Below are 26,943 nucleotides of genomic sequence, written 5' to 3'. Positions count from 1 at the left end.
CCGATTCACACTCTCTCACAAGTCCCTTTCCACGCCCCTTGAGTGTGTACCTTCAAATGCAGGTAAATGCACCTTTCAATGTATTTTTCCAAGCATTCCCTTAGACTCCAACTTTCTCCGAGGTTAATCCAAACACCTACTGACTGCAAAGCTACACTGAAGTCTGTTCTGGTTGTTACTCTTGAGCCAGGTCCCACCCAAGACCCTCTGGCCTCCAAGGCAGGGCTATGTGAGGGCACAGAGCATCAATTGAGCACCACTTAGTACCCGGTGTGGCTAGTGCTAGAGATGTAAAAAAGGGAAAAAACATCATTCCTGCTCCTCCTCCATTATTTCAAGAAATATTAATTAAATGCCTTCAATGTTATCAGACGCTATGTGACGCACTAGGGATATAGTGACAATGAAATCCCTGCTTTCGTGGAACTTAAGGTCTGGTGGGACAAATAGGGCAGGGGAGGGAGAGGAGAGGAGTAAATGAACAAAGAAGATGTTTGCAATTTTTAAAAATTTAAATTTATTTAGGGGAGAGACAGAGACAGTGCGAGTGGGGGAGAGGCAGAGAGAGAGAATCCCAAGCAGGCTCTGCACTGCCGGCACGGAGTCCGATGTGGGGCTTGAACCCACAAAGCCATGAGATCATGACTGAGCCGAAACCAGGAGTTGGAGACGCTTAACTAACTGAGCCACCCAGGCACCCCGGCGTTTGCAAGTTTTGATATGCACTAGAAAGGAAACAGAGAGGGTGATGGGGCCAGAGAGTGAATGGAGGCAAAGCAAGGATCTCTCATGGGATTAGCAGCCAGGGTCCTGGTAGGAAACATGGGGTACGCTCACAGTGGGACGCGGGGGGGAGTTTAATACCTTGGAATTAGTAACAGTGGGAGCCATTACCAGCATTATGTCCACCTACAAAAGGAAGAAGGGAGAGCTGATGGGGGGGCCCATTTGGTGAGAGCTGCCACATGTATGTACATAACGACCAATCAGTGGCAGCGTAGACTGGGATCCAGCTCGCGACTTCCAGCGGCATAGACGGGGATCCAGCTCGCGATTTCCAGTCTAGTGCGTTCCCCGTGAGCTTAGTTTCTCGCAGTTATGGTAACAAAGTATCTCAGACTGGGTGGCTTAAAACAACATCACTTTATTCTCAGTGCTAGAGGCTAGAAGTCCAAAATCAAGGTGTCTGCAGGGTTGGCTTCTTCTTGGTGGCTCAGAGGGAGAATCTGTTCCATGCCTGTCTTCTAGTTGCCAGTGATGGCTAGCGGTCCTTGGCGTCCCCTGGCTTGCTGCCACATAAGTCCAATCTCTGCCTTCATCGTCACTCGGCCATCGTCCCCGTGTCTGTTTGTGTCTGTATTTCTTCTCTTTTCTTGTTTTTAATGTTTATTTATTTCTGAGAGAGAGAGAGAGAGAGAGAGAGTGAGAGAGAGCGCAAGTGTGGGAGAGGATGAGAGAGAGAGGGAGACACAGAATCCGAAGCAGGCTCCAGGCTCTGAGCTGTCAGCACAGAGCCCGATGCGGGGGCTTGAACCTATGAACTTCGAGATCATGGCCTGAGCTGAAGTCAGATGCTTAACTGACTGAGCCACCTAGTCAGCCCCATATTTCTTCTCCTCTTATGAGGACACTAGTCATTTTGGATTTAGGGTTCCCTTTATGATCTAATCTTAACTAGTAACGTCTTCAGTGACCCAATTCCAAATAAGGTCGTATTCTGAGGTTTCAGGAAGGACATGAATTTGGGGGGACGGTACAGCACACCTGCTTCTTTCTTCTTTTTCTTTTTTTAAAAAGTTTATTTAATGGGGCGCCTGGGTGGCTCAGTCGGTTAAGCGGCCAACTTCGGCTCAGGTCACGATCTCGCGGTCTGTGGGTTCGAGCCTCGCGTCGGGCTCTGTGCTGACAGCTCAGAGCCTGGAGCCTGTTTCGGATTCTGTGTCTCCCTCTCTCTGACCCTCCCCTGTTCATGCTCTGTCTCTCCCTGTCTCAAAAATAAATACAAACGTTAAATTAAAAAAAAAAAAGTTTATTTAAAACTTTAAAACTAAAAGCCGCCTAACCTGGGGCTCGAACACATGAACCATGAGATCATGACTTGAGCCCAAACCAAGAGTTGGATGCTTAATGGCCGAGCCACCCGGGCACCCCCCCTGCTTCTTTGCAAAGCATTAAGTTTGCAAAATGTCTTTGTCATCTTCTCCTCTTTCTGGGACCCTTTCATGCCGTTTGAACCCCCCACTCCTGCTATAGTATGTGTTCAGAACACATGATTGAGTAGCTTCATCACTTGAAGAAGCAAGGATTGTCCCAGTAAGATGTCGCTGCACACCTACAAGATGGGCAACAATTTTAGAGTGTAATCACAAATCAACTGTGGGGGAGGATGGAAACTGGTGCGATCACTTTGGGATAAAGGTGTCAGTGTCTCGTAAAGCTGGAGATAAGCACACTCTAGTGCCTTCCTTGGTTACACGTGCTATAAAAATATGACAGTGTGCATCAGGACACATGTGCAAGAATAAGATGCTTTTTTGGTAATAATCTCCAAGTGGAAACAACTAAATATCCATGGGGCTGCTTTTGCTGTATCTCAAAGGGGTTGGACTATCGTGTTTTCCGTAGAATATAATGGAATACTGTATAGTAATGAATCAATTATGTACACACAACACAGATGAATCTCAGGGCGCCTGGGTGGCTCAGTCGGTTGGGCGTCCGACTTCGGCTCAGGTCATGATCTCGCGGTCCGTGAGTTTGAGCCCCACGTTGGGCTCCGGGCTGACAGCTCAGAGCCTGGAGCCTGTTTCGGATTCTGTGTCTCCCTCTCTCTCTGACCCTCCCCTGCTCATGCTCTGTCTCTCTCTGTCCCAAAAATAAATAAACGTTAAAACAAAAACAAAAACAAAAACACAGATGAATCTTAAAGCATACTAATGAACAAAAGAAGCCAATACCGTAAAGCGAGATTCCGTTTACATCAAGTTCCAAACTAGGCAAAATTAAACCGTGTGTTTTAAGGATGTAGGATCAGATGACAACACTTAAAGAAAAGCAAGGAAACGAATGACGTACAAGTCAGGATAGTCCTATGCTTGTAGGGAGGTAAGGGATGTGATCTGGCAAAGGGCTCACCCAGGAGTTGGCTTCTGAGGTGCTAGAATGTTCCTTTTACAACAGTTTATTTGTTACATGGCATTTATGCTTTCAGCACTTTTCTGTGTGCTTGTTACATTCCACACAAACACATGTAAAATATGGGGGAAGAGCTCCTGGGCTTTGGAGCTAGACAAAGAAGCTACTTAGTAGCTGTGCTGTTGAGCTCTGGACACATTACCTTTTAAAGGGGCAAAACCAACCCCTCTTGGAGAGGGGAGACTTGAAACAAAAGCGTGTGAATCTCCTTGTAAGAAAGTTCACTTTTAATTACAGGGAAACTGAAAAAAACCTACTGGAATCTAAAAAGGACCTTTATTTATGCAGGTGCTGTGCTGTAAAATATTCTAATCCTCGTTGTTAATGAAGCTGGATTTACAACCTAGTAAACTAAACAAAGAGCTTATGTTTAGTTGAGTAACCAGTTGAGGGTGAAATCTAGTGTGCCTAAGTGACAGTTTTCGCTTTTTTTATTTGTCTTCTATTCAGTGTAAAAAGATGCTGACTCTCTTGCTGTGAAATCACTTTATTCTAAGACACTGTCTTTACCCATCTGAGGTACAAACTTCATCTTTGGGAAACTTGTTTCATATGGTTGGGAGGAATCCTAGCCGAGTGCCAGTTAGGAACCAAGCACTTGTAGTTTGTAGTTATTAAAACATTTTGTCATGACGTTGTTATCCTTTGAAGACCTCCTTACTTTGTGTTTGTGAAACAAGATGTTCCAGGATCATCTCATATTTTCCCTGCTCCAGCCCTGGAGTCTTAGTCAGTTTTCTAAGGAGTCCTAGGTCCTTTAAGTACAGAATGGTTATTTATTTGTTTGTTTGTTTTCCCAAGCAGGCTCTGTGCTGTCAGTGCAGAGCCTGAAGTGGGGCTCGAACCCATGAACGAAGAGCTCATGATCTGAGCCGAAATCCAGAGCATGATGCTTAACTGAGCCACCCAGGTGCCCCGAGAATGGTATTTAGAAGCCAAGAGCTAGGCTTGCTTATTGCTACTGATGTGTGTTGTTGCTTTTAGGCTCTCTCAGCAGACAAGATCAGGAAACACACACACACACACACACACACACACACACACACACACACACATTTATATCTATCTCTATTAAATTAAACATGAGTTCATTCTGACACATTCAATTCTAATCTAATAGCAAAGAGTTCTTGCAAGGGTTATCCTGTTCCATGTTTGTAACCCCCTTCTCCAGCATTGGGAAATTTATTTTTTTTTTTAATGTTTATTTATTTATTTTGGGAGAGAGAGGGGGTGGGACAGAGAGAGAATCCCAGCAGGCTCCTCACGGTCAGCTCAGAGCCCGATGTGGGACTCCGTCTCACGGACTGTGAGATCACGACCTGAGCTGAAACCAAGAGTTGGACGTTTAACCAACTGAGCCACCTAGGCTCATTTCACCCAGGGAATCTACTTTTAATCATTTCAAATATGCTTGTTTATAATTCATGTATTGCTGTTTTTTAAAAATGTATATGTTCCACACTTGTAGTGGTCTTTGTTCTCCAAGAACTATAAAAACTCCAGACTTTTTATTTATTTTATTCATTCAACCAACATGTATTTAGCAAGCAAATGTGTCAGATAATGTTCTAGGGGTGGGGCTACAGCAGTGAACGAAATATTGTGTTGGTAAGGGAACCGTGGAAAGAGGGAGTAATGGATAGAAGGCTAGGAAACGGCAAAGCTGGGATCTGAACTCAGACAGCCTGGCTCCAGAATTCAGGCTAGACCATCTGCCTCTGATTGCTTTTGTAAGTTGCTCTCTGCCTTCTACAAGAGTTTACAACTCTCTTGAATCCAATAAAAATGCCTCTGTCAGTTTCTAAATGTACACAATGCACAGCCTTGTGAATCTCCCACATTTCTTCTCTGAGACTCAGTTTCCAAATTTGGGAAAATGAAGGTAGTCATTTCGACCTGCTGTGAGGATAAATGAAATTATATGAGATGCCTGGTGCTATTTGTGACAGGTCATAGGTATTTAGTGAAGTTAATTTTTTTTTTCTTTTTCAACACGAATGCTATACTATACAATTTCCCCGGAACAGAGAGGGTTTTTTGGTTTTGTTTTTTATTGTTTGTTTGGTTAACTAGGCTCCACACCCAATGTCGGGACCTGAACTCATGATCCTGAGATCAAGAGTTGTAGGCTTGATTGACTGAGCCAGCCAGGTGCCGCAAGACAGTTTTTTACTCTAATTCATTCAATCAATCAACCATTCATTTATACATTTATTCATTCTTACATCCATTCAAAAAGCATTTATTGAGAATGCAATATATATCAGGCCTCTGCTAGGCATTGTGGATACAGAAATGACACAGCCCTCATTCCCAAAGAGCTCACAGTCAAGAGATAAACAAAGAATTACAACACAATCTGATATGTAGCTCGGATGAGAGTTAGAGAAATGGTCATGGAGGAAGGCTTCCTGAAGGAAGGGGCTTTGTCATAGCAAGGACTGGTACAGCCGTTCTGATGTTAAAGTTGCCAAGAATAAATGAATAAATTAATGGGTGAATGAATTCAATTCAGTTTACCAAGCACTTCATAGAAGATCCTACTGCCCATGGCATTGTGCTCTGAACAGGGAGTGTGCAGATGGAGAGGGGCAGCTCAGGCCCTTAATGAGCTTCTAGTTTTACTGGCAGACACAAACATCTATAAAGAGATGTTTTGGGGCACCTGGGTGGCTCAGTCAGTGAAGCTCTTGATTTTGGCTCAGGTCATGATCTCACAGTTCGTGGGGTTGAGCCCCGAGTGGGGCTCCATGCTGACAGCTGCAGTCTGTTTGGGATTCATTCTCTCTCTCTCTCTCTCTCTCTCTCTCTCTCTCTCTCCCTCTGCCCCTCCCCAGCTTGCACTCCTTCTCAAACTCAAAAGAGAGAGAGAGAGAGAGAGGATGTTTCAATAGCATGTAGAGAATTCTATAGGGTAGGCAAGCTGCTTTGATAATAAGAAAACAGAGGGGGTTCTAAGCTCTATTAGTAGATGAAGGGTGACTCTAAGGTTTTAATGTAGGCTTCCTAGAATGAACTTCTTGAGTCTTGGATATATTCAGCAGGTGAATAGAAGTCATTGACAGCTTCGAATCAGAGGACTAATATGGTCAAATTTGTATTTGTGCTAGGATGGGGGGTGCAAAGGGGAAAGAAAGTCTAAAATCAATGACACCAGCAAGGAGGGTGAATTATGAAAAGGAGGCTTGTGGTGGACGTTTGATCCGGAAACAGAATTTGACAGTGGTTGCAATTCTCAGGGAGAGTATGTAGACAGCAAGGTGAACGGATGTGCTTCTTGGAACCAACACTCTTTAAGCAGCTGGCAGAGAAAAAGCTGGAAGGACACCTAAAGAGGAGAGTCCGGAGCAGAACCTGGGAGTCCGAATGAATAAGGAGAAGACGCAGACAAGGAAGACCAGGAAGGAGGGCGCAGTTGTGCCCAGTGCTGTATAGAGAAAGGTTCCAAAGCATCCGTTCGATCTGGCCTAGGTGACCTATGCCAGAACAGTCTCCGTGTTAGTGGTGCAGGCGGGAGTCCCACTGCAATAAACAGTGAATGAGGGAGTAGAAAAAGTGAATGAAGAAACCAAGCGCCGTGCCCTCACTTGCCCTGGGAAATTCCAGGGCCGACGTCGGGAGCTGGTGCGGAGGAAGGGCCTTCCCGACAGGGCTCGGGATGCAGCCTGGGAAGCCTGTCAGCCTCCCAGCCCTCAGGTAGGCGCGGCTCCAAGGTCAGGGTCACCTCGGGCCTCCAGGCAACCCGTCACCTTGACGACCAACTGGAAAAAAAAAAAAAAAAAAAACAACCCGGAAGGGGCGGAAGCATTCAGGTTATCTCGCGATATGTGGCAGGCCGGAGCCGGCCTTCCGGGCCTGGAGGCCGAGGCCGGCTCTCGCGAGACTTGCCTGGAATCGAAGCGCGGGGCCCGACCTTAAGGAAAGTGGGAGCTGCGGGTGGGGAACATGTCGGACTCCGAGCTCGGCAGGAAGTGGGACCGGTGCATGGCGGATGCGGTCGTGAAGATAGGTGAGAAGCCTCTCGCCCCTGCAGGCCCCTCCCGGAGCCGAGCGGCCGGCTCCAGGCCCCGCTGACCAGGAGGGCGGGAGGGAAGCCCCTGGGGAGGTCAGGCCGACCGGCCTGGTCCAGCCCCTCCGGCCAGGGACAGCTGCGCGAGCCGGGCGGGGGGTCACTCGGACGGCGGGGGCCCCGGCCGGAGGACCCTGGGCGTCCGCGCGAGGTGGGAGGGGAGGAGTCGCAGCCCCGAGGGAATAGGGGACGGTCGGACTGGCAGGTGGCAGGAGAGGTGCAGAGCTCATCGAGTAAAAAGCGGTCTGCAGGGCACAACCTCGTGCCGGAGGCTGGAAATTCTCCTCGGGGGCCGCATCTCCCGCACGGGGAGTGGAGCCGGGTCAGGGTCACAGTGCTGTCCTGCCGAGACAAGTGCCTTCTAAAGAAGGTCATGGGGAGCGTTTTATAGACAGGCCCTCACGGGAGTTGCTGTCATTCCCGAGTTGTATTTATTTGATTATCTGATTTATTGGCATCAGAGTAGTCTGCGCCCTGAAATTGGAGACATAGTGATCTGGAAAGAGAATAGCCCAGGGAAATAAGAGATTGGACACTTCTTGGTTCTCGATGTAACTACGCGGAGCCTGTTAACATGTGCTCAGTGACGACACAGATTGTGAAGTCACTGCATGGAGGGGAGGGGAAAGACGGAAGCTAATTTATTGAGCGTGTACTAAGTGCCAGACACTGCGCTCGGTGCGCAACTTAATACATTATCTCACACCAGTAGTGCAACGGGGAGGCAGGTGAACGAATTGGTCCAGGGTCTAATAAATGACAAAGTTTCTAATAAGTAGCAAAGTTGGAAACTTAACTCAGGTTTTCTGGCTTCAAGCCCCATGCTCGCTCTTTGTTACTAATTCTTACTATCCAGATTTGATATTTTTGTATGGAAAATTTAAGAGGATTTAAGATTGTGCCCATTGAATGAAAATGTTGAAAGAGATTTAAGATTGTAAGCACCATGAGAACAGAGATGCTTTCTGGTTTATTCATTGCTGTATCTCCTGCCCCTTTCTAGGTTTTCCAGTGCTTAATAAAAATTGTTGAGAATAAGTTAATAAGTGGAGTACTACTTGATCAAAGCTGTCACTTCGCCCTTGAATTTACTTACCAGCTGTGTGATTTGGGGCAAGTTGTTTAACCCTCTCGCCCTCTTGTTTCCTCATTTGTAAAGGGACAATAGTAATTATTACTATCTCACAGAGTTATTAAGGCTGCGAGTTAGTCTAAGTAAAGGGTTGAGTATGAGCCACTGAAGAATGAGTTATTCTGTAAGTGAGCCAAGAAATACAGTTTTTGTGATTGTAAACAGCTCACATTTAGGGGCGAAGATGTAACCGTGGATATCCTATGGCCACATTAAGGGAGGTGTGTGGGTGGCTTAGTGGGTTACGTGTCCAATTCTTGATCTCGGCTCAGGTGATGGTCTACCAGTTCATGGGATTGAGCCCTGAGTCGGGCTCTGTGCACACAGCACGGAGCCTGCTTGGAATTCTCTCTCTCCCTCTCTCTCTGCCCCCCCCCCCCCCCCCCAGCTTAGACGCACTCTCTCTCTCTCTCTTCCTCTAAATAAATAAATAAATAAATAAATAAATAAAAAACCAAGCCACAATAAGTACTACAAAGTATGATGGCAGTAGTTAAGAGGGGGAGGCAGACAGCTGAGTTGGAAATTACCAACTCTCGCCCTTCACCCCCATCCTCTCTACTGTTGTAGCTTTGGGTAGGCTCGCTTCCTTCACTGTGAAATGGAGATTAAAGGGGCGCCTGGGTGGCTCAGTTGGTTAAGCGGCCGACTTCGGCTCAGGTCATGATCTCACGGTCCATGGGTTCGAGCCCCGCGTCGGGCTCTGTGCTGATGGCTCAGAGCCTGGAGCCTGTTTCAGATTCTGTGTCTCCCTCTCTCTGACCCTGCTCTGTCTCTCTCTGTCGCAAAAATAAATAAATGTTAAAAAAAAAAAAAAATTAAAAAAAAAAAAAAGAAATGGAGATTAAAAAAAAAACCCAAAACAGTTTTACCTAAAAGGATTAGGAAGATTGAAGGATAGTGAAGTAATCAGATACTCAGCCCAGTGCCGGGCACTTCCTCAGTCAGCAGACGGTAGTAGCAATCACTGTTGGTATTGATATTGTTGTGCTGCTCAGGATCACCTGAGGCAGTGAGTAGCGTCACTGTCATTCATGAGGTGGGACACTGGTGGGGGGTGGGGGATACAGGGGTGAAACAGTTAAATGGGGGCACAGTGATACACGATTACAGATAAAAGTTAAAATGAGTGGCTCAGGCTCCTTCTGCTGTAGAGCTGTTATAAAGCAAGTAAGTGCAGTGATGGGCTGAGGCCATCCAGCGAGAGTTTGCAAGGAAAATGGGCTTTGACCTGACCTTTGGAGAACGACTTGGACTTGGATAGGCCGGGAGGGTGGGAGAATTTGAACAGAGGCCCAGTTGAACTTTTATAGAGCAGGACACTGAAGCGTGGAGAGGTTAAGAAGCTAGGTGTGGAGGAGCAGGGGTTAGAACGTAGCTATTCTGAAGCCAGCATCCCTCCTCCCTGAAGAAGGGTGGTTTAGGTGGAGTCAGAATTGTGAAATGTCTTAGAGAAATTCCACTTTGTCTTAAAGGCTTTTGAGTTGCCTTTGGCTTTTTCACATGCATTCTGCATATTCCACACAGGCTGTCTTAAAAATCTTGTTACTGGGGCGCCTGGGTGGCGTAGTCGGTTAAGCGTCCGACTTCAGCCAGGTCACGATCTCGCGGTCCGTGAGTTCGAGCCCCGCGTCAGGCTCCGGGCTGATGGTTCGGAGCCTGGAGCCTGTTTCCGATTCTGTGTCTCCCTCTCTCTCTGCCCCTCCCCCGTTCATGCTCTGTCTCTCTCTGTCCCAAAAATAAATAAAAAACGTTGGAAAAAAAAAATTAAAAAAAAAAATCTTGTTACTTTCTGCCTCTAGGGCTCATTAGTTCTAGGCTGGTGTAGAATCATGGGATGGTTTTAAGCAACAAATAATTATTGGGTTCCAGGCCAGTCAGTGGGCAAATGGAGAAGCAGAAGGCATTTCATTTGCCTCAACAGGGAATTGATGTGATATCAATGGAATTTTGGTATGATTGTTCTGGCGGTGTTTTATAAAGAACAGATCAGGAGTTGAAGCCAACGGTGCTGTGAGTGCGCCTGCACTGTCAGACCAGAAAGGAATGAGTATATTTGAGAAACTTCACACTTTGTTCCCCATTTATAAAATGGAGACAGTAATTCCCACCTCCTCTAGGCTAGAACAGTGCCAAATTCATAGCAGGAACCCAGTAAATGCTGTTTTCTTCATCTTTCTCTCCAAATGGTTAACTTTGCCTTATTCCATTTCTTGCAAAGAAGACTCCAAGGTTAGAATGTGGTTAAGGGGTGATTCATTGATCAGAACTTGTAAGTAAAAAGTAACAAGACTCATAACTGATCACGGGGGTGGCAGGAGAGAGAGCAGTGAGAGCAAAGATCGTGATTCTGGTTGCTTTTCTGCTGACATGGTTGAACTGTTTGAGAATGATCATGCAGTTGAGAAGGAGGCTTTAATTTTGCAGAAGAAACTGAGTTCAGATCTGCAGGGCACAGTCCCTTTAGCAGGGGGACTTAGAGAAAGGGCGTAAGAGGGATGAAGCACCAAAGCACTTGGGGAGGCTTTAGTCTGAGAGATCTTTGAGACGGTGCAGATGCACACACTCTGTAGTGAGTGTCGGTTCCTAGTCCCGTAGGCAGTGAGGTTATGGAACTCTAAACCTCTTTGGCTGCTTGCTTCCTGGTCCTGCAGAACAGAGGTGGAGACTCAGAGTGGCGGCCTGCGGTAAGATAGGTTTTATAGCAGATGCAGGCAGGGAAGAAGGGCCAACAATGGGCTTTCAGCTGGATCTTGGTAATGTCATGCTCTGGCTTGACCGAGACGGAAGGGAAGCCAGGGTGAATGGACAGCTCCCTTTGTGAGCTCTTCTCTGGCTGCCTTAGACCTGAAGTGTTTTTGTTCTCTTCTCACTGGTTTGCTAAAGAATGACTATTTTCATTGCTCGTGTTTAGCTTAGAGGTAATACGTCTGAGTTAAAGAGCACATAAGCTTGTACTTTAGACAGTTCTTAAAACAAAACAAAACAAAACAAAACCCCCCAAACTGCCCTTCAAGGATCTCTTACTCTGAAGCTTGGGCAGTGCCTCAACAGAAAAGTCTCCTATGATTTCGTCCTGTAGGAAGAGCTATATTTACTTACGAATACCTTTCCCCTGCCCTTCGCAGTTTTATTTTCCCTGTTAATTTTGGTTTTAAAATATCTATTTTGTGTGCGCGGTAGGATAGGTGGTTTCTAATATGGTTTGACCTAATATATTGAACCCATGAATCAAACAAAACAAAACAAAACACATGCTTCCCTGTAATAGGCACAATAGGCCATTGTTCCTGACACATCTGTTTCTCTCTTTCAGCTCTTGTTCCTTTCTTTTCCTTTCTCCCCCTCACATTTTTACCCTTCTCTTTGGCCTCTGTTCTTATTCCTGCCACTCATAGGCATTGCCTAGTTCCTCCATAAAGTTTGAAATTAATGTATCTTTTTTTTTTTAAATAAACTTGTTCGCATTGAATAAGTGCCCAGTTTGTTCTCCTTCACAGCACTGATTTTTCTTAATAGCACATATCACCATCTGAAATTTGCGATTTGTTTCTTACTTGAATGTGAACTCATGAGACTCAGAGGCTTTTTTTTTGTTCACTGTTGATCCCCTAACCCCTGGCCTAGAGGAGGCATACAATAATTACTGTTAAATGAATGACATGTATTGCTGAGAATTTTGCAGACTACATTCTCTGCCCATATTTGCTCCTCCTCAGTGTGTTTATTAAGTGAATAAATTAGCATTTAAATTAAAAAGCCAGAGTAGATTTCACGTGAATTTCTGCCAGTTCACATCTTCCATCATGTGTCCCTGTGATCTTGGGACTTTTACCAACTTTTTATTTCATCTGGGGATATAAATGATTGTCAGTAGATCTTAATAATAAACTAGTATTAGAGATGCCTGGGAGTAGTCAGCAAAGAAACATGAGGCAGAGAGAACTTTTGTATTTGAACAAGTAGAGGGTGATGTTGGTTTAAGTCGTAGTGCCAAAGCCTTATTGCAGGAAATTAAAAAGGAGTGAAGAATATTACATTTTATGAATGGCATGTTCCATTAGGTTTTTTTTTTTTTTTTAAGTTTATTTCTTTATTTTGAGAGAGACAGAGCTCAAGCTGGGGCAAGGGCAGAGAGAGAGGGAGAATCTTAAGCAGGCTGTGGTGGTCAGCACAGAGCCCAGTGTGGGGCTTGAACCCATGAAACTGTGAGATGATGACCTGAGCCAAAATCAAGAGTCAGATGCCCAACTGACTGAGCCACCCAGGTGGCCCATATTCCGTTAGTTTTTATCTAAATGCATCGTTAATGGTTTTTTGCTAATTTTATGGATTTATTGTGTTTTTGTTTTTTTTTTAAGTTTATTTATTTTGAGAGAGAGAGAGGGAGAGAGAATATCCCAAGCAGGCTCTGTGCTGTCAGCGCAGAGCCCATCTCAGGGCTCGATCCTATGAACTGCAAGATCATGACCTGAGCTGAAACCAAGAGTCAGACGCTTCACAGACTGAGCCACCCAGGCGCCCCTTATGGATATATTTTTAAGTTTTATCAGATTTCTTGAATGCTCTGGTTTTCTTTCTCCACTCCGTCCACGGGCTGTGTTGTTTGTTTTCCTTGTACGTACTGAGTAATTTGTCTTGTGTGTACCCACGTGAATAAATCACACATTCTTGTTAACAAGAATAGAAAGCATTGTGTCCTGCCAAAATAGAGGGCTTAAAAGCTCTGGGACAAGCTGGTGCCCTCAGCTTGTGCTCGTCACTCTGGACTGGATGGGCAGTTGTATGTTTTCTGTTTCCCTGGGAAAATAAGATTCCAGATGAGAAAATCCCAGCTATGAGACTTAGGGAGGTACTTCCCTGTGACTTGAGAATTTCTAAGCCCTGCAAGTGTGGGTCATGGAAGCACTGCCACTGCCCCCAGAGCCTTGTTATAATTCACTCAAGTGCTAGGTCTGTGCATGCCAGGCTATGACCTCACACCAAGCTGATGTCTGTGTGAGTGGCCAGGGTTGCAGATTTGCCTGAGGAAGCTTTGAGGAACATCTGATTCTGGTACTTCCCGGGTTCATATGGGGGTCCTGGCATCCCTAGTGTGGCTTGAAAAGTTCTAAAATTGACTGTATCCCTTTTCCCCACGTTTCGTTCCCACTGTGAGGCCAGAGTATGGAATATCTAGTCTTCTAACCTGTGAATTGGTGGGGAGATCTCAAAGAGATCTTAGTTTTCTTAGTAGCAAGGAAAAGTGCAAGCCATGGACATTTGCAAGCACCCTTAGAATGTATTCCATTCAGTGGACTATGGGGGCATTCACGTTCTTGTACTTTTCCTTTCCTTGATTTTTTTTCATTAGAAATAAATATACCAAAAAACAAAAAACAAAAAAAAAGAAAACAATATACTAAGGGGTGTGCACCTGGCTCAGTCAGTAAAGTGTGTGACTCTTGATCTCGGGGGCCTGAGTTTGAGCCCCACGTTGGGTGTAGAATTTACTTTAAGAAAGGAAGGAAGGAAGGAAGGAAGGAATATACAAGTAAGTACCTATCTGTGCCTCAGTTTCTTCATCTATAGAATGGTAGTACCTTCCTCAGAGGGTTGTTATGAGTAAGGATAAAATGAAATACTCTCTATAGAGCTGATTAAGATATTACCTGTATTTGAAAAATATTAGCTCCAAGCATGTAAATGAAGGATAGCAGTGATAAGTTAAAATAGCTAACACGTTTGCTTTTATTTTGCTGTTGTGGGTAGTACTGAAGCCTAATGATCAGTATTGCAGCTTATATATATACTAGCGATCATTCATGTATATGTCCCCAAACAATTTCATACCAGGCCTTGTGGAAAGCCTGGGGGGTGAAGTGCACAGGTAGTAGGCACTGGCCTTACCCTGGCTCACCTTCTGGAAGAAGGAGTTCCATCTTGGAGAATATGTTGGCATTTAGTAGGTGGACCGGGTGGACAGTTGTATTCTAGGCCTTGGAAACGGTCCAGGCGGTGTCCCAGAGGACAGAGAGGCTTTGACTTCTTCAGGGAATGATGATAATGGCTACCATTTATTGGACACTGTGCCAGATTCTGGCATCTTACATTACATTTTACATACATTATCTCAATTCTTTAAAAAAAAGTTTTGTTTTGTTTTTTAATGTTTATTTTAGGGAGATGGAGAGACAGAGACAGAGACAGAGACAGAGCATGAGCCGGGGAGGGGCAGAGAGAGGGGGAGACAGAATCCGAAGCAGGCTCTGGGCTCCTAGCTGTCAGCATAGAGCCCGATGCGGGGCTCGAACTCCTGAATCGTGAGATCATGACCTGAACCAAAGTCGGACACTTAACTGACTGAGCCATTCAGGTGCCCCTATCTCATTTAATTATTATACCCTTATGGGTACTCTCCCCTTTTTTCCCCATTTTTTTTTTTTTGTTGTTGTGATGAAATATACCATCTGAGCCATTTAAAATGTATCGTTAAATGGTATTCAATACGTTCATAATGTTGTGCGGTTATTGCCACCATCCATCTCCATAACTCTTCATTTTGTAAAACTGTAACTCCTTTTACCCATTTAACAACAACTCCCTCCAGCCCCTGGCAACCTCCATTCTACTTTCTGTCTCTGATTTTGTCTACTCTAAGTACTTCATCTACATCGAATCATACAGCCCTTGTCTTTTTGAGACTGGTCTCTTTCACTTTGTGTGATGCCCTCAAGGTTCATCCATGTTGTAGGATATATCAGAATTTCCTTCCTTTTTGGGTCTGAATAAGATTCCACTGTGTGTGTGTGTGTGTGTGTGTGTGTGTGTGGCATTTTGCTTATTCACCTGTCGATGGGCACTGTTGTGAATAACGCTGCTATGAACATGGGTATACAGCTGACCTTGCTTTCAGTTCTCTTGGGTATATACCCGGAAGTGGAATTGTTGGATCATATTGTAATTCTGTTTTTTACCATTTTGAGGATCTGCCCTCCTGTTTTCCACAGCAGCTGTACAATTTTACATTCCCACCTGTACTGCACAAGAGTCCCAATTACTTCACATCCTCACTGACACTTGTTATTTCCTTCCTTCCTTTCTTTTTATTTTAAAGTTTATTTATTTATTTTGAGGGAGAGAGCGCACGCACACCCTGCTCACGAATGAGATCATGACCTGAGCTGAAATCAAGAGTTGGATGCTCAACAGACTGAGCCCCCAGGCACCCCCCATTTCTTCTTCTTCTTTTTTTTTTTTTTAATATTTATTTTTGAAAGAGAGAAAACGAGCACCTGGGGGAAGGGCAGAGAGAGAAGGAGACACAGACTCTGAAGCAGGCTCTAGGCTCTGAGCTGTCAGCACAGAGCCCAACGCGGGGCTCGACCTCAGGAGCTGTGGGATCATGACCTGAGCCGAAGTCGGATGCCCAACCGACTGAGCCACTCAGGCTCCCCCCCGCTTTTCATTTTTTAATAGTAACCACCCTAATGGGTGTAAGCTAGTATCTCATTGTAGTTTTGATTTTCATTTCCCTGATGATTAGTGATGTTGAGCATCTTTTCATGTGATTACTGGTCATTTGTATGTCCTTGAAAATGTCTATTCAGGTCCTTTGTCCATTTTTGAATTGGTTTATTGTTGTGTTTTAGGAGCTCTCTATATATTCTGGATAGTAACTCCTTATCAGATAGATGATTGGTATATATTTTCTCCCATTCTGTGGATGTCTTTTAACTCTGTTAATGTTGTCTTTTGAATCACAGAGTTTAAACATTTTTGTGAAGTCCAGTTTGTCTGCTTTTCCCCTTGTTGCCTGTGCCTTTGGTGTCCGAATGGGAAAAACTCCGTTTTTTCCTTATTCCCACATCGCAGTACATCTGGCACCTGACGTGTGGGTTTTCCACAGCAGGTGGCTCCCTGACCCCAGCTGAGTGTCTTCTAATTCACTTCAATTCTGACGCTCACTGGACCCCATGGGTTAGGGCTCAGTCACGTAAGACTCCCCCGCCTCAGATGCCAGTCACAAGTCCACGCTGTTGCCTGTGCTTCTGGCTGGCTGGCTATGAATCACAGTTCCCATGACCCCCTCCCAGGGATTGGTAATTTGCTAGAATGGCTGGCAGAACTCAAGGAAACAGTTTACTTACTAGATTACCAGTTTATTACCAAGGATATTAAAGACCATGAATGGACAGCCAGATGAAGAGACACACAGACTGGGGACCCAAGGTCCAAAGTGCAGGAGCTTCTGCTTCTGTGGAATTGGGGTGTGCCACCCTCCTGGCACGTAGATATGTTCACTGACCTAGAAGTTCTCAGAACCCGTACTTTCGGGATTTTTATAGAAGCTTCATCATGAAGGCCTTGCCTGATCAGTCATTAACTCACTTTCCAGTCCCTCTTCCCTTCTGAGAGGATGCAGGGTGGGGCTGCAAATTCCAGGCTTGGCTTGGTCTTTCCCGTGACCAGCTCCCACCCTGGAGCTATCCAGGAGCTCCGAGATTTGCCTCAATAGAACAGACACTCCTATCACCCAGGAAATTCCGAGGGATTTAGGAGCTCTGCCAGGAATTGGGGGCAGAGACTAATATATGTATTTTTTGTTATTTCAGCGTCGTATCCAAGAAATCATTGCCAAACCCAATATTGTGAAGCTTTTGCCCTGACTTTTCTCTAAGGGTTTTTTAGCTTTTACATTTAGGTCTTTGATCTGTATTGAGTTAATTTTTGCATATAGTGTCAGATAAGGAAGGTTCCAGTGTCATTCTTTTGCATGTGGATCTCCAGTTTTCTCTGCACCGTTTGTTGAAAAGACTGCTGTTCCCTAAATGATCTTGGCACCCTAGTGAACAGTGATTTGACCATGTATGCAAGAGTATATTTCTGTGCTCATTATTTTATCCCATTGAGCTGTATGTCTGTCTTTGTGCCAGTACCACATGGTTTTGATTCCTGTAGCTTTGTAGTAAGTTTTGAAATTAGGAAGTGTGGGCCCTGCAGGTTTGTTCTTTCTCAAGATTATTTGGGCTATTCAGGGTCCCTTGAGAGTCCATGTGCATTTTAGATCGGTTGTTCAACTTCTGCAGAAAACTTCTTAGGATTTTGATTAAGGATTGCATTGAATTTTAGATTTAGAATTTTAAATTGAATCTAAATTTGTTTCTAGTTAACAAATAGAATACTGCTTATTAGTATTCAATACTATTTATATTTATAATATTTATATTAATACTATTAGTATTAACACCATTTATTCTGTTACAGAATACTATGGTATGGATATACCACATTTTGGTTATCCATTGCCAGTTTATGGACATTTACGTTGTTGATACTTTTTGGCTATTATGGATAATGCTGCTGTGATCAAGTGTACAAGTTCTTACCTGAATGTATGTTTTCATTTCTCTTGGATGTGTATGTATCTAGGAGTGGAATTGTTGGGTTGTGTGGCAACTCTTTGCGTAGCATTGAGAAAAACCACGGAATGTGGGGCTGAGGACGGACATGGTTGGATTTCTGATTTCAGAAAGATGAACGAAGTAGAAAGGACCAAGATGGAGGCAAGGAGATCGGTTAGTATATTACTGCAAGTTCATGCCAAAGATGAGGTGGTCCAGTTAGAGGAAATCAAAACCAAGATGGGGCCAGAGGAGTGGAATGGAGACAGATGTCACAGATGTTACGGTGTCATGCATTGGTCATATTTATGGAACCTGAAATGCTCATGAGCAGGAGGAGTCAGGGTGATGCCAAGCCTATGTAAATGGAGAATGGCTTTGCCCTTGACAGGTGGGGAGCCCAAGCAACATTTTACAGTTTATTAATTTCTGGTATGTCTGGAGATGGGTCTCTGGTGATATGCAGCTCAGTCAACAGAGATGAAATTGCTTTTGCCCTGCAGTAATCTTCATGAAAAGAAAGGGTTTGGCCTTATTTCTTCCCTGTTAAGAAAGTAGGACAGAAATGACTTAGCAGCTGACTTGCCTTTGAATTAGCCAGCAGATTTTGTGTATTCCTCCAGTAATCGATCAAGTGTAGTGAAATTAATTAAGGCTGTTTTTTTAAGGCCACTTTCATGTTTAAAAAAATGCTGTACCGAAAGAGGCCATTGAGTAAGGTCATGGAAAAAGGAGCAAATTATTGTTTGTCTTTAAATATCAGTTCATCTGATAAATGTGGCTTACCACAAAGTATTGGTGGCTCACCAAAAATTGCCTTTTGGTAGCCTGTGTTTGGAAACTGATACGTTGCCATTTCATGGAGTGATATCACTTAGGCTAAACTAAAATACTTCAAAGGTTTTTGGTTGTTTGTAGGTTTGGGTTTCAAATTAGTACATGTTAATTGTTGAATCGGTCACCATATTTTGTTTGCTATATGTATTTCTAAACAGTTTTTGAGAGCAAAAATACTTTTTCCATTTGCGACAGCAATATGGATAATGGAACATTGTGATCTTGCTAGAGGAGAATTTTCTGTTAGTATTATAGAATAATGTAATTAGGCACCGTATGGAACTTGAAAACATATTTAAATTTTTGTTCTGGCTGTGGTTTTATGCTTTCCTAAAATGTGGCCTGAAACCGTTTATTAGTAAATATGCTGAATTGCTTTCTCTGGCAAGTGCATTTCAGTGTTGAATCCAAGTGAAAATACAAATATTTACTTATAAAAGTCTTTTGGTGTGGTAATATTTTTACTACAGCCATTGACCCACTAGTAAAATGTTAGGGCATTGCTAGATTGGATCCTGTTTATTTAAAGGCCAAGAGAGGGAAAGAGAGCGGAAGTAACATTAAGTGAATGCCTGTTACGTGCCACCGTATTTGTTACACTAACATATTATCCCTTTTCTACCCTCCTAGCAACTCAGTGAGGAAGTTTATATTCTCTCTCATTTTCTAGCAAGAAAAACAATGCTCAAAGATTTTTATAGAAATTGAGAAGCTGATTTTTAAATCTAAATTAAAATGTAAACAATCCAAAGTAGCCAGGGCAATTTTTAAAAAGAAAAGCAAAGTTGGAAAATTAACATTACCTGACATCAAGACTTACTACAAAGCTACAGTAAACAAAGTGTGGTATTGGAGAAGGGAAACACATCTAGATCAGTGTCCCGAAATAGACCCATAAATATATGGTCAATTAAAGATGATGCCAAGGCAGTTTAATGGGAAAAAGAAAATCTTTTCAACAGATGTGCTAGCATAACTGGATATCCATATCCAGAGAAAAAAATAAACCTCATTATTGTGCATAAAAATTAACTCAAAAGGATCACAGACCTAAATGTAAAATGTAAAACTATAAAACCTCCAGAAGAAAACATAGGGGAAAAAATCTCTGTGACCTTGAGTTTGGAAAAGATTTCTTAGGTCATGAAAGCAAAAGTCACTAAGAAAAAAAATGATATGTGGCATTTGGTCAAAATCTAAAACTTTTGTTCTTTGTTTTTTTTTTTTTTTTAATTTTTTATGTTTATTTTTGAGAGAGAAAGAGAGACAGAGCACAGCAGGGGAGGGGCAGAGAGAGAGGGAGACACAGAATCCAAAGCAGGCTCCAGGCTGTGAGCTGTCAGCACAGAGCCTGACATGGGGCTCGAACTCCCGAATGGTGAGATCATGACCTGAGCCGAAGTTGGGCACTCAACCGACTGAGCCACCCAGGCGCCCCAAACTTTTGCTCTTTGAAAGACGGCATGAAGAGAACAAAAAGGCAAGCCACAGAATCGGAGAAAATATTTGCAATACATTATATCTGATAAAGGGCCTGTTTCCATAATAAAGAAAGAACTCTTAAAATTTAATACTAAGAAGACAGCCCATTTAAGAAAATGGGTAAAAGGGGCGCCTGGTGGCTCAGTCGGGTAAGTGTCCGACTTCGGCTCAGGTCACAGTTTCATGGTTTGTGGGTTCAAGGCCCACGTTGGACTCTGTGCTGACAGCTCAAATCCTGGAGCCTGCTTTGGATTCTGTGTCCCTGTCACCACCCCCCCCCCCACCTTCCCCACTCATGTTCTGTCTGTCTGTCTCTCTCAAAAACAAACATTAAACATTTTAAAAATGGGTACAGTGTTTGAAAAGAATCTTTACAAAAGAAATTATTATGCTAATGGCAAGTAAGCACATGATAGGATATTCAACTTCATTGGTCATTGGGGAAATGCAAATTAAAATCGTGAGGAGATAGATCAGCCTCCACACCCGTTAAAATAGTTAAAAAGACTGACAACACCCCCTAAAATTTGACTGGGATGTGGAGCAGCTGGAGTTGTGCACAGTTGGTGGGGTTGTATGTTGGTGCATCCACTTTGTAAAACCGTCTGGTGGTTTCTTATAAACATGCCATCTAGTCATTGTACTCCTGGGTATTTACCCAAGAGAAAAGAAGACGTTTGCTCACACAAAGTGTGAACGTATGTGACTATATGAATATTTGTAGCAGCTTTATTCATGATGCCCCCAAACTGGCAAGGACCCATATGTCCATCAGCAGGTGAATGGGTAAACAAAATCCAGACTATCCATAAAGTGGACTATTCGGTAGTAAAAGGAACAAGTACTAACACATACAGCAAGATGTATACCTTTCAAAATCATTCTGTTGGAGCTAGACACAGAACACTGTGTGCTGTATTCCATTTACCTGCTTGCATTTGTACATACAGTTCTAGAAAATGCAAACCAATGTGTGATGACAAAGCAGATAAGCGTTTGCCTGGGGCAAAGGGTGGAGGGAAGGGTGGACCGCAGAGGGGCACCAGGAAGCTTCCGGGGGTGGCAGCACTGTTCGGTTTCACGGTTTTCGGTTTGATGTGATGGCATACTCCGTGGCAATGATAATGAACGACCCACAGCTGTTCGCAAATGTTAGACTAAAGTACTTACTGTGTGATTCCACTTATGTAAGTTTAAAAGCAGGCAAAACTACTCTATACTATTAGAAGTCAGAATATGATTACCCTTGGATAGAGAGCTTTGGATAAGGGAGGACCAGGCAGGCTTCTGAAGATGTTGGTAATTTGCTTTGCTCTGGCTGCTGGTGACTTGGGTGTGTTTAGTCTAGAAATCTATCGAGTGGTGCCCTTAATTGTGCAGTTTCTATATGTATGTTGTATTTCAATAAAAAGTTTTTAAAAGACATGTGCTGTCACAGAAAGGTGTCCTTGGTAATTATAAAGTGAGAAAAGCAAGTTGTAAAACATCATGCATGATATATGATCCTGTTTATATAAATGGAATGATAAACAATAAACTTAATCCAAAATATCTCTCCAGAATGGTGATGATGCTAGGTGGGGAGGATCATTAATTTTGCTGTTTTTTTTTTTTTTTAATATGGAATGCTTCATGAATTTGCATATGTCATCCTTGCACAGGGGCCTTGCTAATCTCTGTATCATTCCAGTTTTAGTATTATGTGCTGCCGAAGTGAGCACAATTTTGCTGTTTTTATAATGTAAGTAAATAAATGAGAACAGTTTCTGTTAAAAAAAAAAAAAAAAGCGGGGCTCCTGGGTGGCTCAGCCAGTTTAACATCTGACTGTTGATTTCAGCTCAGGTCATGATCCCGGGGTCGTGGGATTGAGCCTTGAGTTGGGCTCTCTGCTGAACGTGGAGCTTGCTTAGGAGTCTTTCTCTCCCTCTCTCCCTCTCTCCCTCTCCCCCTCTCCCCAACTCACATTCTCTCAAAAAAAAAAAAAAAGTTATTTAGGGCCACCTGGCTGACTCAGTTGGTAGAGCATGAGACCTTTGATCTCGGGAATGTAAATTTGAGCCCCATGTTGGATGTAGAGATTACTTAAAATCTTAAAAAAAAATTTTTTTTTAAAGCTACTTTACTGAACTAGTAACTAAAGTCACTTCATTTGGGTCCTATAATTGAGAATGATGAATAATCTTTACATGAATATGTGAAGTCTAGTTTTGATATTTAATAGGTTAGTCCTTCAAAGTAAAAATCTGTTTAAGCTTTTCACCAACTTTGAAATTATATTGGTATCTATTTTTTGTTAATTTTTATTATTTTTTTGGTTTTTAAAATTTACATCCAAATTAGCATATAGTGCAACAATGATTTCAGGAGTAGATTCCTTAGTGCCCCTTACCCATTTAGCCCATCCCCCCTCCCACAACCCCTCCAGCAACCCTCTGTTTGTTCTCCATATTTATGAGTCTCTTCTGTTTTGTCCCCCTCCCTGTTTTTATATTCTTTTTGTTTCCCTTCCCTTATGTTCATCTGTTTTGTCTCTTAGAGTCCTCATATGAGTGAGGTCGTATGATTTTTGTCTTTCTCTGACTAATTTCACTTATCATAATACCCTCCAGTTCCATCCATGTAGTTGCAAATGGCAAGATTTCATTCTTTCTGATTGCCAAATAATACTCCATTGTATATAGATACCACATCTTCTTTTTCCATTCATCCATCGATGGACGTTTGGGCTCTTTCCATACTTTGGCTATTGTCGATAGTGCTGCTATAAACATGGGGGTGCATGTGCCCCTTTGGAACAGCACACCTGTATCCCTTGGATAAATGCCTAGTAGTGCCATTGCTGGGTCGTAGGGTAGTTCTATTTTTAGTTTTCTGAGGAACCTCCATACTGTTTTCCAGAGTGGCTGCACCAGCTTGCATTCCCATGTTAATTTTTTTTAATGTTCATTTTTAAGAGAGAGAGAGAGAGCGAGAGACAGAGTACAAGTGGGGGAGGGACAGAGAGTGAGGGAGACAGAATCTGAAGCAGGCTCCAGGCTCTGAGCTGTCTGCACGGAGCCTGATGCCTGGCTTGAACTCACAAACCATGAGATCATGACCTGAGATGAAGTTGGGCGCTTAACCGACTGAGCCACCCAGGCGCCCCATATATTGGTATATGTTAATGCAGTTTCTTGTTGGGTGACCTGTTATTGAGTTTGCTCATGGTGGATGTGATGGCCCATTGTTGCTTTGGAAGGCCCCAGTTGTATAACCTCCGTGAATTCATAAACTTAAAGAAGGATGGGTTGTTGGAACCAGCAAGAACCTTAGGGATTCATTTGGTCCAGTGGTTTTTAACTGTCTTCCACAGCATCTTAGTGGTTGTCTCTGGGTGGGAGTAGGTAGGGAGAGGAAGATGAGGGGACGTGAAGCAAGTGGTTTTCTGGTTGGGCCTCCAGCCTCTCCCCTTTTCCCCAACAGAGCAGCTCCACTGTGGTCTGTTTTATTTACCTATTTGGGAAGATAACTTCATTGCTTTCAAAAAAGGTGGGGTGGGAGTGCTGATAACCACTAACTTTCTTTAACCCTCTTGTTTCAGAGATGAGCAAATTGATGCCTGGGGAGGTTGAGATGTGTTTTCCAGGGTCTGTTCATACAGGGTAATTTGTCTGGAACCTGTTTCTGCCTATTCTGGATACTGGACGGATTTGTCCAGGAGACTGCTTCTTTCATGGTCTTCTGATCCCAGCTTATGATCTCTCTCCTCCATCCAGATTTACCCACACACTGGGCCCAAACACACACCCTCTCCATTCCCCTACCACTTACCCATAACTTAGTTTGGAGCTTGATTTCTCCTGGATGTGGCTGGTTCCCATTTTAGCTAGAGACCATCCCTAACCGAGAGATGGCCATGAAAATCCTATAGCTTCTCCGTTAGAATAGACAGGGGAGTGCGTTTATCACCAGTTTTCAAAATGTGCTCTGTAGAGCCCTACAGTTTGTGGGGCCCCTTTGGGACAAGTATGGGTTTAGGAGGTGGGGTCTGGATGCAACTTGGACTCCTCAAATGGTAGCTTCAGCTTTATCTATTGCATGTACTAGGCTACCAGAGAAGATTTCTCTGGAAGGAAGGCTTTCTGCTTTGAAAGGAAGGCAGACGAGAAGGAAGGGAAGCCTTTCACTGTAAGGGTGAGGAAGGTGAAGGACGTTAGCTGGAGAAGCATTGCGGGATGGTGAAAAGCCAGGTGGGCTTGGCTGTCTCAGAGCCTCAATTTCCTCATCTCTAAACTTCTTTTTCTTTTTCTTTTTTTTTTTTTTAAAGGAGGCTCCACACCCAGTGTGGGGCTCAAACTCATGACCCTGAGATCAAGAGTCGCGTGCTCTACCCACAGAGCCAGCTAGATGCCCCTCCTCATCTGTACGCTTGGGATGCTAGTCCCCACATGGTTGTGATGAGGCTCAGGATAAGATAATAATCTAAATGGGTGTGAAAGCACTTTCTAGATTGTAACCGCCTAGATCAGTTTGTTCTCCACTGGGAGTGATTTACCGCTACCTTCTACCCCCTGGGGGCAACGTCTGGAAACTCGTGTGGTTGCCATACCGGGGGATGGGGCAGTCAGGGTGCTGCTGACACCTAGAAGGTGGGGGACAGGGATGCTGCCAAACATCCTGTGATGTGCAGAGCACCAAAGAATTGTACACGGAAAATGGTACACGGAAAAGAATTGAAGTTGAGAAACCTTGCCCCAGGCTTACGTCTCTATGGCTTACTCTCTATGGCTCCCCAGGCACAGCCCTTTCAGACTAATACTCACACAACACGGGTCATATATTCATACATCTCTAGGCGCGTACTCTTTCAGCAACTGAAATTGAGGTGAGAAATGAAGGGAAAAAAAAGAAAAGGAATAAACAATCATCAGAATGACCTTAAACAAAGCATAGTACATTGTTATAAGGGCCTTAAAAAAACCCCACATGTGTGCATATGAGAAGAGTATGGGGTGTGAGGGATATGAGTCAATGTTAATGAACGACGGGGAGCTGAGTTGCAAAATGGTGTGAGGCATGGCTGGGAGAGCTGACAGATTGCAGCGTTTGTTTAAAACTGTCCAGAATTTCCAGAGTTGCTTCAGTTGTGTATCTTCAGGTAGGATTTTATTTTATTTATTTTTTTAAACATTTATTTGCACACACCTGCGAACGAGCAGGGGAAGGGCAGAGTGAGAGGGAGAGAGAGAGAGAGAGAGAGAGAATGAGAATCTCAAGCAGGCTCTGAGCTGTCAGCACAGAACCCGACGTGGGGCTTGATCCCACCAGCCACAAGATCATCATGTGAGCTGAAATCAAGAGTCAGACGCTTATGTGACTGAGCCACCCAGGTGCCCCTTCAGGTAGAATTTTAAAACTATTGATTAATACTAACAGCATATATGGGAGAAATTGGAATCTACTGTGTTTATGTCAAGTTTCTTTATCCAACTTAAAGCTGCATTAGAATGCTTAGGGTAATTTATGATTATTGTAACACTCTGACATAATTGTTGACAGATTGGTAGACTTACTTTGACAAATGTTTACCAGTTAGAACAAGTGTTTCTGATTGTCAGAACCTGCACATGTAAACCACTCAATTTCTGTTTGCTGGATTTTAAATGATTACCCGAAGCAAATGATTTAAGCAACATAATTCACCTTTTACTAGGAAGCTTTCCTGAGAAAGCTGCTACTTTCTTGGCATCATCTCAAGTGATTAAATTGAAATCCATTAGTTGTAGGGTTTTTTTTTTTTTTTAACCATTTTAGCATAGGCCTAAGTGTGACAAACCCTGAACTCACGAGTTTATAAATATCCCACTCTCATTAGAACCAAAACGGTATATTACTGCACTGGTCATATATTTCCTTGACATTAGACTATATGCTACCAATCTTAGAAATTCCCAGAAAAGATTGGCTGTGACTGTTGAAAAACCACAACTTACTTTTCTCCTTGTTCCTGCTGCAACTTGAAATTCAGTTTAGCTCATAACTTCTATTTCAGAAGACTTTTTTTTTCCTTAGTTTATGAAAACTGAATTCTTGGTTTCTTTATGTATGCAAGTCCAGTGATTTGGGGAGGCTTACTTGTGGGGCTTTGTAGAATAATGATGCCTTTACGAAAGACTGTAGACCGCTACTGGAAAATAAGGTCAGCTGGGTGCTATTGCCTACCTAGCCTTAGAGTCTTGGGCACCTTATTCGAGCCAGATTTGAATAGCAGAGAAAACGTTGGTTTCTTACAGAAGACCCTGAAATTCAGGTGAATCCTTCCAACACCTTTTGCAAATGTTCATTTGGGACATTCCCCATTTGCACCAACAGTACCTTCATTGCAAAACTGTTGGTATATTTTTCAAATATTTGAGCCCCTCTTCTGTCTCTGTTTGCCTTTGCCCATGACTGTGTCTTTCCTTAAGGATCTTTTATCTATGAATCATCACGGAGTGTGGTCACTCCCGCTGCTCAGAAGTTCCTAACCCCTGACCAGAGTCCCGCTTTCACCTGCCCTGCTCACCTCGAATACCGTCCCTTTCAGTTCTGCCTCGCAGGGGATGCAGGGAAGGCAGAGGTGGGGCTGTTGAGGAGAGACCAGAGTATGCAAGGTAACATTTTTCAGTCTGATGGATGGAGGAGAGTCGGCGGTCTGGACTTGTCTCCCCGCTGGGCTGCTGTGACAGCTCTGTCCTCGTGGGTTTCCCATCTCTGATGGAGGCTTCTTCACCTCTGTCCCCGTTGCCGCCAGAGAGGGCCGTTGTCAACTGCACATCAGATACATTGTTCCTGCTTAATTCCCTCTCTTGCTTCCCTGCTG

General features: G+C 43.7%; 1 protein-coding gene and 1 non-coding gene across 2 annotated transcripts in view; one reads left to right on the top strand and one right to left on the bottom strand.

Moving 5' to 3' along the window:
• Positions 1 to 7,063: 7,063 nt before the first annotated feature.
• The window catches only part of MICOS10 (mitochondrial contact site and cristae organizing system subunit 10), a 34,008-nt gene continuing 14,128 nt past the window's right edge, over positions 7,064 to 26,943 (top strand). Inside the window, exon 1 of the mRNA XM_019461584.2 lies at positions 7,064 to 7,207. Within this exon, the coding sequence (XP_019317129.1) occupies positions 7,144 to 7,207 (64 nt within the window). The 5' untranslated portion in view covers positions 7,064 to 7,143. The remainder of the gene's footprint in view (positions 7,208 to 26,943) is intronic.
• Positions 21,716 to 21,822, bottom strand: LOC128775971 (U6 spliceosomal RNA). The gene has a single exon (XR_008420950.1). It is a non-coding gene; the product is annotated as a U6 spliceosomal RNA (small nuclear RNA).

The sequence above is a fragment of the Panthera pardus genome, unplaced genomic scaffold (genome assembly GCF_024362965.1).
Source record: "Panthera pardus isolate Hobbes unplaced genomic scaffold, ASM2436296v1 HiC_scaffold_11, whole genome shotgun sequence".
Classification (NCBI taxonomy): Eukaryota; Metazoa; Chordata; class Mammalia; order Carnivora; family Felidae; genus Panthera; species Panthera pardus.
The sequence above is the reverse complement of the archived record's forward strand: the minus strand, read 5'-3'. Positions and strand labels throughout refer to the sequence as shown.